Raw genomic sequence first — 12,173 nt, forward strand, 5'->3', positions numbered from 1 at the left:
TTTTGTGATGGTTAGGTTAAATGTTATTACGCCTCCCACGTACAAACCATAATTGAACTATATGAAGCTACCGGTCACTCTAGTATTAAGAAACTACCGTTTCGCCTGTAGCGTCCATGGTGAGTAGTCATCTCCTAAATTAATCTTTTCATCAGCGTCGTCTCCTTAGTGTCAACTTGAACTGTATCTATATAAATCTAGGTTTAGTAGAATCATATCCTTACAAACATTAATGACCTTCAATTCAATAACCTTGTGGTGCTGCGTGGCAAAATACTGACCGATTAAAACAATAATAATAAAAGTATTAAACTCAACAAGTCACAAAGTCGAGAGGAAAAGTGGATGATAAAAAATTTCCATAGTAAACAACATGGGACCAGAACGATCACCGTTGATTTTGTGTATATATCTGTTACTGTGCGTGGCTGCAGTAGAAGCATTACCTGTCTGTGCGAATGATACCGTTGGTTATGTAACAGACGCTGGGTGTCAGAAGGTGTGGCGCTGTGCTTGGGGACGATTGTCTGCTAAGCCAGTGTTTACCTGTGGCCAGAACATGGTCTTCAGTGAGGTGCTTGGTATGTGTGTGTGGCAGGGACAAGAACACGATGACTGTTCCTCGTCTTCATATACTTCAGACAAAAGTAAGACCACCAGAGCTTCGGCAGTTCATGCAGAAATTACGATAATTATGTTGTCTGATTTTCACCATAAAGATTGATCTTTCACTGGCAAATTAGAATGGTACACAATGAAGTATTTCTAAATTACATGTAGCCTTTCTTTTATCATTTGTGTTCCCCCCCCCCCCCTTCAAATTCATCAACGAAGATATCCCTACAGTATGTGAATATTTCAACAGGGTGAAACTGTCCTGAACAACAAATACCGGTGTTTTCTGCTAATGATTTCAAAAGCTTTATCGATAAACATGTAGTGATATATGCTTTGTGTAGGGAGTTTAAATACAAATATCAGAAAAACAGATATGCGCAGAATCTACAGTTGTCATGGCATTTCAATATCACTGTGGCTCGACTGTGATATCATTATTATGATATCTGTATATCAATAGTAGTACAATCTCGGTGGACAATTAGCCTACATTCTTGGAACTCAGGATATCACGATTTAACATGTATTCATTAACAATATTATGTCATTGAGGTATTAGTATGTAAATTTATCCCACAACATCAATTACAACAGGCCAGGCTGTATGTCGCGATGAACTTCCCGCCATTCCCCATGAATCGGAATGTCAGCTGTATTACGACTGCACCACCATCCAAGCTTCCTTGAATGTCACAGACGTAGAACCTACCGATGGTGTTTCCCTCCGAGAGTGTGAATATCCTGATCTCTTCTCCGATGTCACCATGAAGTGTGAAAGCTTCATCAACGTAAATTGTGGTAAAAGACGGGAACCGGTTGATAAGTGTAAGTTATGTTATTAGACTTTCTATGATGTCTGATATCAGAGGGTCTTACATTGCGAGGGATAGGGGAGGGGAAGGGGTGCAGTTTAGTAAGAACGCTTGCCAACTTAACCTCAGATGAAATCCGAGCTGAGTAGCTATACACTATCTATCCGTGGCACTCGAGTAACGATCTGTCCTGACGTGATTGTGTTCTGGGCAAGACATGCCACCTTTACTGCACTTGTGTAGGTTATATGTGTGTTACAAGATTACAGTATTGTTTGTTCTAGGGGAGATAATCTAACTCCAAAGGTATACGAGTTATTACTCTACATTGGGATTTGTTCGATATTGAGGTACATATTTTGGAGGATTTTGATAAAACGACTGGAACGATACAGCTGCGTTTTATGATTTTGTCCCCTTATGATGTGAAATCGAGTTTCCCCTGATCTCGCAATCACTACCCTTGATTAGAGGCAACTACCCTCCTGCATGTTGCTCTTTGAGGAGTCACCAGCTACTTTATGGATACCCCGCCTTAAAATAACTGGCTGTACACGGGCAGTAAACCTAGCACATGTGAATAGCACCATTCTACACAAATTTAGATACGCTACAAAATAACCAAATAATACTACAGCTGCAGCATACAGGACTTACCACTGATGCTAAGAACCATAATCGTTGAAATCTATAAGCGACTGCGGAAAATCGAAATTAGCCCACACCAATGTCCAAAACCATCTATCAGAGTATCGTTACTTTTTCGTATCACAAGCGCAGAAAGATATCATCACAGTATCTTTGTTGAAATGATACACAAATCGGTGATTTTGTTTATATTCTTTTCAGGTGACTATCAAAAACGTAGTCAATGTCATTCTCCTGAGACTTGCTCATCGTGTGCCATGCGGTACCCTAGCTGTAAAGGTCAAGCCAACGGTCCTCACTCCGATGTCACAACATCCAACCCATCAAGTTTCGTAGTCTGTTACAACGATAGATTGGTGGCACGTGGAAACTGTGAAAAAGACCGCTTTGGAGAGATGATGGTTTTCTACGAGAATGGGGGACTCGGGACAAGTGGCTTTTGTTGGAGTGTTCACGACATCCCACAGAACGACGGAGGACTTCTTCCGAGTTGTCCGAAAGGAGTTTTCTTCAATGTATTTCCAGATGCGAAAGGGGCATGTAACAGATTCTATGAATGCATATACGGTATGGCGTTCGTCAGACGCTGTCCTGGCAGTTTAGTGTACGACTCTCGCCAAAGTGTCTGTAGTGCCAAGGAATATGTATGCGCCCCCTGCGGAATGCGAATCTGGTAAATTGACCCATTATTACTCTAAGATGTATATGTTGTGTGCTTGTTATCCGTCTTTTACATGGTTTCAAGGGATACAGGTAAACGTTTAGACTTTTTATCTGCAGTCATCATGGTCTAATTTGGTAAATATTCCACGAGCGATAGGAATTTAAATGTTTTTGACATTTGTTTATAAACATTTCCTGCTTGAGAGTGGTGCATCATGTAGTTTTGACCTTGACTTACATGGCGGTACAGATGTAGTACATGTAGGATGTGGTAAGCCGCATGTTATGTGTTCTTATAAAAAGTAATTTCTCATAGAGTGTATATAAATATTTATATTATTGATCTTAATCGTTATTTCGTCCTGCTTATTCAAGATTAGATGTTTTGAAGCGAAACTATTATGTAAAGGTGAAAGTAAGCAGAATCATCCAAACGCAATTGCAAGCATACGGTCTTTGCTTTCACTCAAATTTATTTTGTCGCCACCATGATCTCATCAGGATTTTTTTTCCTTTTGAGATGAGAAATGGCATGTGTTCAATGCTCGCTAATTGTCTAAGGGTTTCGTTGTTAAAACTCTTGATCTCCATTTGAAAATGTACAAATTATAAATGTAATCATTCGGATTGACCAAGATTTACATGGCAGGTGTCTTCTATAAAAACATAAAATATCCCTTCTGTTACATCTGACCATTGTTTTGGACTGTCAAAACATCTGTCGTTCTTCTGTTGGCATTCTGCCCTCTTTTCATCAATATCGATTTTTGAATTAAAATTTAATTTAAAATGTCATTTTCTTGCTTTTTGCTCTCATTTCAAAGATATGTCGTATTGTCAATATTTCAATATTGCGTTGGCAGGGAAAATAAAACTGAATCTCAAAAATGTTTGAATTTGCAATGAATTAATCACGTTTCCTATCTCTTTTCCAGCGATGCTTAATAGTATGAAGCTGCAATAACAAAATCAACGCATCGACCGTAAGGATAGCAAGTCATTCTTTAACGTCTTTGAAATGCATCCTTAGCAAGGATTGTATTCCTTCAGAAAATGTCTGAAGTTCCTATAAATGTAATAGTTCGCTAACATACATATCCGCAATAAACACATACATCAGTCATTCATATTGTTGACTATAGTAAAGAATATCAATATATCATAGTACTTTGTAACTAAATTCATCGATGTCTAACTTTTATTATTATGTAAAATAAGGTGCCATTAAACGTGGCATAATCCCACACACCGGCGGTTGGTTTGTACATACTGACATGTTACATAAAGGTAACTTATAGTTAAGTTATTTTGATGTAGATTCACTGTTGATATTTAATGCGTGTAACGATCAGCTGTACAGTTTTCAATGTGCACTGTTGTATTTCTGACCATAGGAAAGATTAGCGGGCAATCTTGCCTTTCTCCAAAACAAAATCGAACGCAAATGTACTTATAGGAGTCATAAGGACATCTAAAATGCAATAAAGTTATAAAATTGATATTACTCTTTGTGGAAAGTACCGAATTATTTGCGTTTCACATGTTTAAATCCAATTCATTGGCAACATCACCATAAAACAAAATGAAATGGGTGAAGGTATAAGGAAGCCATAATGGAGGACTGTAGTAAGGTAAAACATTCTGCAGGTGTCCTAGACAATGTACTTAAGATCCAGTCCTCTGTCTAATGCCACTGTGGTGGAAGAAAGCCGGAGTTGTCCAGGGAAAAAAACACAACCACCCTTCCACCAGCACCTGGCAATAACCTCGAGCCAACCATCCAAAGGTGGTGAGTCAGTGCGGCCCCAACCGCCACGTAAATGAAGTGCATATCATAAATGGAGTGCACATTATATATGGACAAGAAACGAATGTGGAAGTCTATTAAACGCTTTATTTCAATGTTTCAGAGAAACTTTCGGGTATAACACAAGGCAGTTGTCATTGTCATCGAAGCAAAAAATGTACAATAATCAAGTATTTAAAAAAAACTTCTGAATATACTCGTATCACCAGTAATGTTTTATAATGCCACACGTCCTTACAAAAAATTATTGTACCCTTGAATTTGCTATGAACCGTCTTTGGTTTTAAAAAAAACCCTTTGTATGATTAGCTTAAATGTATGTAAGAAAACCTAGTAATGTTAATACAAAAACTTAACAAATCATTGTTAGTGAGTAAACAAAACACCATATAGCACTCTTCCCTAAATCCTTCTTCAACATATTGGATAGCGTAACAAAATACCATTGTACTACAGGAATGTCACATAACATATGACACAAATGATATTCTCACTACACATGAATTGGCACTGACTCGACATTATATACAATATTTTTTTATTGTTACTTGATATCTCTACCATGGACCAACATCAAATCTATATACATTTGTGTTTATATTGGTGATTATGTCTTGGTTATACACTCCAAAAATTTGTTGCATTGGTATTTATGTGTTCAAACTTGGTTTTCTTAAAATTTACATTTATCTATACATTTCAACTTAATGTGGACTTTTATTAAAAACACATAACTTCCATATAATATTCAGATATCTGATTTTATCTTAATATATCATATCTCAATTTGTGAAAAAATTAAAAAAAAACAAAAAATGACTAGCTCATTTCAACCAAAATTTGATGTTATTAAGATAAGTAAGATTTTTCCAGTAATTAAATCAATTTTATGAAGGTAAAACTGTTATTTCTCAAGAGGTAGTATAACTGAATACAGACTACTTCAAAACATTGCAGGTGGTAATAAGTTCAGGACATCTAATGGCTTATACACATCTATAAATGACATCAATTCAAAATAACAAACCAATTAACACATGCTACACAATCAAAAAAAAACTTCGGTTAAATAAAAAATAAAACAAACAAACAAGGTACAATTACAATCTACAGAAAGATACATCATTACCTTTCATTCTGGTTTACCTGAACCACTTAACCTTAATCATGCAATAATGTTGTTGATCTTCACAAATTACATATATACATATTTACATAAAATCAACATCATTTTAGAAGCTAACATGATTAATTTTCAAAATATGTGATCATTAAAAACTGTATGAATTTTAATGCCACCGATATTCCTCTGAATATCGTCTTTTTTCAACTGATTTATCACATAAAGTTCTGTAAAACATGAAAGCAAATAGTGAGGCCATATTGTAAACTTTAAACACAGAAAAATAAAAAGATCATTTTGAAATAGTGATATCATATGCTGAGGATTTTGTATTTTGCATTTGAAGTCAGAAAACCTACAAAGTGACAAAATACAAAAGAGGATACATTCAGAAATTTACTTATTAAAACTTTGAAAGCTAGAGTCTGCTAGTAACTCAGCTGATCATATAAAATTATGATACAATGCTTTGTGAATCCTGTAAAAACAATCTTATTAATTTCACATGATGTGATAATTATATGATAGTAGTTTCTTTTTCTGAACAATTTGTGTCTTGTTACACTCTTACCTTATGATTTACCAACCACCACTGATGAAGTGTGAGAGTGATTTCCCCTTTCTTATTTACTCTGTGTATCTAGCTGATATTACATTTGATAAAATTCTCTTTACTTTCTGAAATCTGTCAATGATGCATCATACTTTACATCAATTTCGCAGATATAAACAAAAATTGAACATTCAATTATTTTATATATATCTGGAATACTATTCATAATATATATATATATGTGTGGATCATGTCAGCTTCATTCTGGATAATGACAACTGATACAGTATGGTTTAACAGCACATTAAAGTAAATACATCATGTAATTGTACATGATATTTATATTGAAAGATACCAAATATGGTCATATTACATGTAAATAAGGTCAATACTCTACTTCTTTTGGCAAAATTTACGTAAATGATAAATAATATCATTAAATTAACTACTAGACTAGAGGCTTTCTCAAAGAAAATATCAATAGTGAGACACTGAACACATTTAACACATAGACTTGGGATTTGCCAGTTCACGTACTAGTTATAATAAGTGAAACAAAAAGTGTAAAAGAAATAGACATGGATATATCAACTAGGGACAAAAAAGTACAAATTACTGTTTAAATTTTCAAACAAAATTTAAAAACAGAATTGCATTGTCATTACTTAAAAATATCGCATAGCTTTGCATGTACAAAATTTAATACAAACACTGTAGTGCTGTTGAGCTCATTATCCTGACTTTTGTGAAAGACTAAGATATGAAATAGAAGTCATTATTATACGGCAGTAGCCACAAAAAATTAATTACTTGAATACTATCTACTTGTGCAGTCTAATAAACATGCGAAATACAAAAATATCTTAAATGAAACGGTCATGTAATTCAATTTAATTTTTTACCATTTGTGATTCAACCTTGTTTTGTAAATCTTTTCATCAACAAACATGTTTTCTTTATGTAATTTGATGTGATGAAACGAAAATATAAGGGACAACAAATGTTTCGTTGGACAATCTACAAGAAAAAAGAAAAAAAAAGAGACAATTTTGATGCTGTATAAAGACATATACTATCTTTACAGCTGAAGTGGTATTTAAGTGTGACCTCCTTAAACAATGTGTCGTGTTGACTCACTGCACTCAAGCGGACAGTGTAATTTGACCTTCCTTAACAGTGTGTCATGTTGAATTTGATCTTATAATGAGGTGTCATGCTTTCTCCCAATCTTAATACTATTGTTAAAAATGTTAACTTTTAATCTTTGTACAGCATCTTTTGTAAATGGCTAATACCTATATGTAACATTATATTCAAATAGTAATTTTGGGACACTTGTAACAAAAGTCTGGATTTTTCAACTGGGATTGATCTATACTTATGGAAGATATGTAATGAATAGCACCCTTCCAAACAATACGGTAGAGCCAAATTATGAATTCAACTGCATCATAAATCTTCCAGGACTTGTCAGTGATGTCTTTTATGAAGAGTATTCAGAACTCAACCTCTACCATCCCTAAAAAGTCACTGTTTAAAGAAGCTGCAACAAAGATTACATGCTACATACCAGTGCTAAACTAAAATTATGCGTAAATATATGTATATGTTGTGTAAAATTCAATTTTGTATGAACTATTTAAAACCTTATTTACATCAATTTACTGATAAAATCATGCCCCTGTTGAAATACTATCAATATCCAGTTGTTTATGATTTGAATTTTGAAGCCCCTTCTTGTCCCACAAAAAAATCCTATTTACCGAGTCTCCATGTCAATCTTCCTCTTGTTCATATATTTCCATGAATTTTAATGATTTTTTTAGTTTTACTGATTGTGTTTCGAATAATCATTTAGAAAAACAAGAGTCCTACTGACCTTGAGACTTTGTCTCAGGTGACCTTAAAATCTCAAGCTGAAAAATTTGCTGCGAGTTCATTATATCCCTCAAGAAAATTCCAGAGAATTCACTATTATGGCTAAGTTTCAACAAGCTATTACACATTTATACATTTTTAGTGTTTTGCAGGGCATAATATAAACAAACTGTGACAGATATGAAACAGATTCAGTCATTTCCTCTGACTAGCATGTACCTTTAATCTAGAAAATTTCCTACATATATATACTACACATCTAAAATAAAACATGAGCTTTACACATTATGTCTAAATGCTAACAACTAACTGCGATAAACATGCAGCCATAACAAAGAAATTACAAGGGAATGGACTTCATAAACTTAATACTAGACTACAGTAACAAAATGCTCACAGTTAACATCAATAAAATATGCCTCAGGCTTTTTATCACAGTGTCATACTCTACAAGGACAGAATAGTCGCACATCAATAATACCGTTCTTATAAAATTGTCAAAAGATTTGCTGAATCCAGTACATTTCATCATCTTAAATATAACCATACAAGAAACTAACTTGATATCTTTTAAGACAGGTACTTTCTATTAAAATCTACACTATTCAGTCCAAAAATTGTTACAAATATTAATTATATTCTCAGTGGCATTACAGTAAGTTAAATACTGTGATGCTATCCATGCAGTTCTTCCATTTAATGTTAACCTTTCCATGGCTTCAAATTTCCTGTCAGTGTGTTTTATCCTGAATGATGTGTCTCTTATCTCTTATGAAGGACTGTGATTTATATATTTATCAAGAAAGCCAAAAAATGGTGAAAAAAGGATAATTTAAAATCCAAAGCAACATACATTTGATCAACAATGATGAAATGAACTGAATGTTTAATTTTCGATTTTCAAACCTTGAATTCATAAATGGGAAAATTTGAAAATGAAAAAATTTACCACACCTTTTGACCAAATTTTGATTTCCTTAAAAACAATGAATTGGGACAGAAAAGGTTAAATACATATATATTAAATCCATTGAAGTAATGAACAACAATTATGAAAACAATAATTAATGAAATTAAATAAATAACACAAGACTTGAAATAGCAATAAGAAGAAACAATGATAGCAAAAAAAAAAAAAAAAAACCACCAAAAAAAAAGTACCTAACATGACCTTAACCATTAGCTCTGTAAACTGCGGATATAGTTGAGGGGTGGAGGGTTGGGGGTGGGGTTTGGTTGATATAAAAACAGATAACTTCATTGTGGTTTTGTATACCAACTTGTGCCAGTTTTGTTACTGCTTTTTGAATTTGTATGCAACTAATTTCATGGGGGAACATTTGAGGGGAACTTTTGGGAAGATGAAGGGGAGGGGAACATCTGGAGGCAAAATAAAACACATTTCTGTGTCGGGTGCCCTAATTACGTTCAGATTCAGTATGGTCCTCTGAGCAAAACAAGAAAAAGAATACGAAAAAAAAAAAAAGGAAAAAACAAAAACAAAAAAAGAATTCCCTTTGTATGTGACTATAATAAAGAACATTTTGCCTTATCTGTTTAAATATGTATATGTTCAATTATATTTTCTGTTTAGTAAATTATACAATTAACCCGTTTTGTAAACATATTTATCAATTATACATACAGGTTTTCACATAACAACATAAACAAGATACAAATGTTATGTAATCCAGTCTGGTCAGTCTGTGCATATATAACTTAGTAATCATGTTATATTTGAATTTCACACATGTGTAATCAATCTGCTGCATACCTTGTCACAGTAGCCTAAAAGTTTATACCAAAGAAACATGATCTTTAGTATGCAAAATAAGATCATGCAAAACCAAAAATTGATACACAGACCAGGTGTATAATCAGATTGGTTTTATATCTACATTATATCTAAGAATATCCAATTATATACAAACATAAGCAGGAAGCATATGTAGACAACTAGAGAAAAGTCTGAAGAGTGTCATCTTCAACTTCATGCACTACTGCGACTCAGTGTATACAGAAACACGCATAATGATGTACACTTCTTACATAGTCAGAAAAAACTGTAGTTGCCGATCACAAAACATATACAAGTTGGGTAAAACATTAAACATTATCCTTAATATTCAAATCAATACTTTCATTTTCTGGTTGAGAAGGAATTCATTCAGTTGTTTTGGCAAAAGCAAAATTGTGATAAGTCATGTTTATGACACTCGGTCAATAAAATTCTACTAATGATGAAGACACAGGTAGCATGTTCTTCTACAATACATGAATGCAAAGCACTTATCAAATAAAATGCTTTCAAACATTTTTTGAGAAATATACCACAAGTGCATGAGAGACGACTGTCAGAACATTGTACATACTGTAAACATACTTAATTTGGTGTATTCAAATCTTAGTGCTTACAATTTTTGGGAAATTAGCAGAACAATAACTCAATGCATCCACAATATTAGTAATTACTATATAATCGGAGCAATCATATGTCAGTGCAATACTTTCTGAACAATAATGCTAAAATAAGATAACCACCAAAATATGTACATTTACAATATATCTTAAGGATGAAGCTTGTTTTATCTGTATCAGCCCAGTTTATTGGCTGAAAAAGCCAAATATTTAATGATAGAATGCACAAAATATGATTTTGACTTACAGGTTTATAAAAGATTAAAAAACATTCCTTAAAATAAAAATCAACATTACACATTTCTTATTGTTGCTTGGCAACACATCGCAAATATTTCAATGTAAAATCATGGCGCCTCAAAACATTTACAAGCCAATAGAGTACCTGAGTTTGGTCTATATCAGAGTACCCCGTATTGACATGCCATTCACATATCACAATAAAGAACTACATTGGTGATGAACACAATGGACTTAATGCTTTTACTCTACCCTTCGTAGATATGTGTTTTTGCCAGCCACTGTTGTATCTATGGACATCATGGATGCATACTGAAAGGACATCCCCTCATCTCAACTCAAAGGGCGAGACAAGGAAATCTTGCACAGGTAAAAATCATAGATATACCTGTCCAGGGTAAGAGAATGACTTATCCTTAATTGATTACCATGTAAGCAGCAAAGTATCTTGTTACTTTCCCATGTCAGCATGGCCAAAATATACATGTAGCTATGGTATATAAGGCAGTGTCATGTTTCAGGTATAATTTAAATGTATATCATCAACCCACTGATTAGTAAATGACTGGAACATTCAATATTTAAAATCATAATCATGGAAGAAAACATTTTCCCTACTTTTGTTGGCTTTATATAATATTTTCTTTATCTACCCTATCTAAAAACATCTGTGAACCAATTAAACCATAAGCTTATATTAATCAATCTTGTTGGCCAGAACTGAGGCATAGGAAACGTCTTACATGTATTTAGGGAGGAAAACAAGAATACCCTTGGAAAATTTATCTTGTCAGGCAGGTGACACTATATCTTTTCACATATGATCAGCCACTTGAAGCACTGTTTACTATCAGATTTCTGATTTGGTCTTTATTTGTGCTGATCATTCCTCAAAGTGTACTTATTCAGTAGAAATTCATTTCCTTTCTCACTAATCCTTTGATTACATGTTTTTGGCCAAAGCAGTAACAATGCAAAATTTGAAACAAAACCTGCATTGTGACTTACTATTTAATTTGACGCTGCATATACCTAGCAGAGGAAATTCTTATAGTGAAATAATAAAAAATATCCTGTGTTTCCTATTATCAATAAAAGCTGTTAAAAATCATCAAAAATCACTGTGTATATTATAATTACAGAGAGATCCTCTGAGGTAAACGTTGTGTGCCTTAATCAAGAGCACTGTACTGAAGAATGACTTCTTTGCAATCATAATGCTTCCTGTTTAGGAAGATTTTCAAAATCTATTTGGAAATGTATTTCAGAAATATGAGATCTCTTTGATGTAAAAGCTGATGTTTACTAAATAATGTATATTACTCTAAGTTAAAATAAACCTTTATACATATGAACACTTTCATTTTTGAAGCCTATTTGCTTAGGAACAACAAATTCTTTAAAACCATGCAA

At 33.4% G+C, this 12,173-nt stretch overlaps 1 protein-coding gene across 1 annotated transcript; it reads left to right on the forward strand.

Moving 5' to 3' along the window:
• Positions 1-373: 373 nt before the first annotated feature.
• LOC132550573 (uncharacterized) lies at positions 374-2,755 on the forward strand. Its single transcript, XM_060214666.1, has 3 exons — positions 374-676; positions 1,218-1,443; positions 2,280-2,755. Exons 1-3 carry the CDS (start codon positions 374-376, stop codon positions 2,753-2,755), a joined length of 1,005 nt encoding a protein of 334 aa, XP_060070649.1.
• Positions 2,756-12,173: the final 9,418 nt, after the last annotated feature.

The sequence above is a fragment of the Ylistrum balloti genome, unplaced genomic scaffold, assembly GCF_031769215.1.
Source record: "Ylistrum balloti isolate Yb309-2 unplaced genomic scaffold, AGI_CSIRO_Ybal_v1 Utg369624, whole genome shotgun sequence".
In the NCBI taxonomy this organism is placed as follows: domain Eukaryota; kingdom Metazoa; phylum Mollusca; class Bivalvia; order Pectinida; family Pectinidae; genus Ylistrum; species Ylistrum balloti.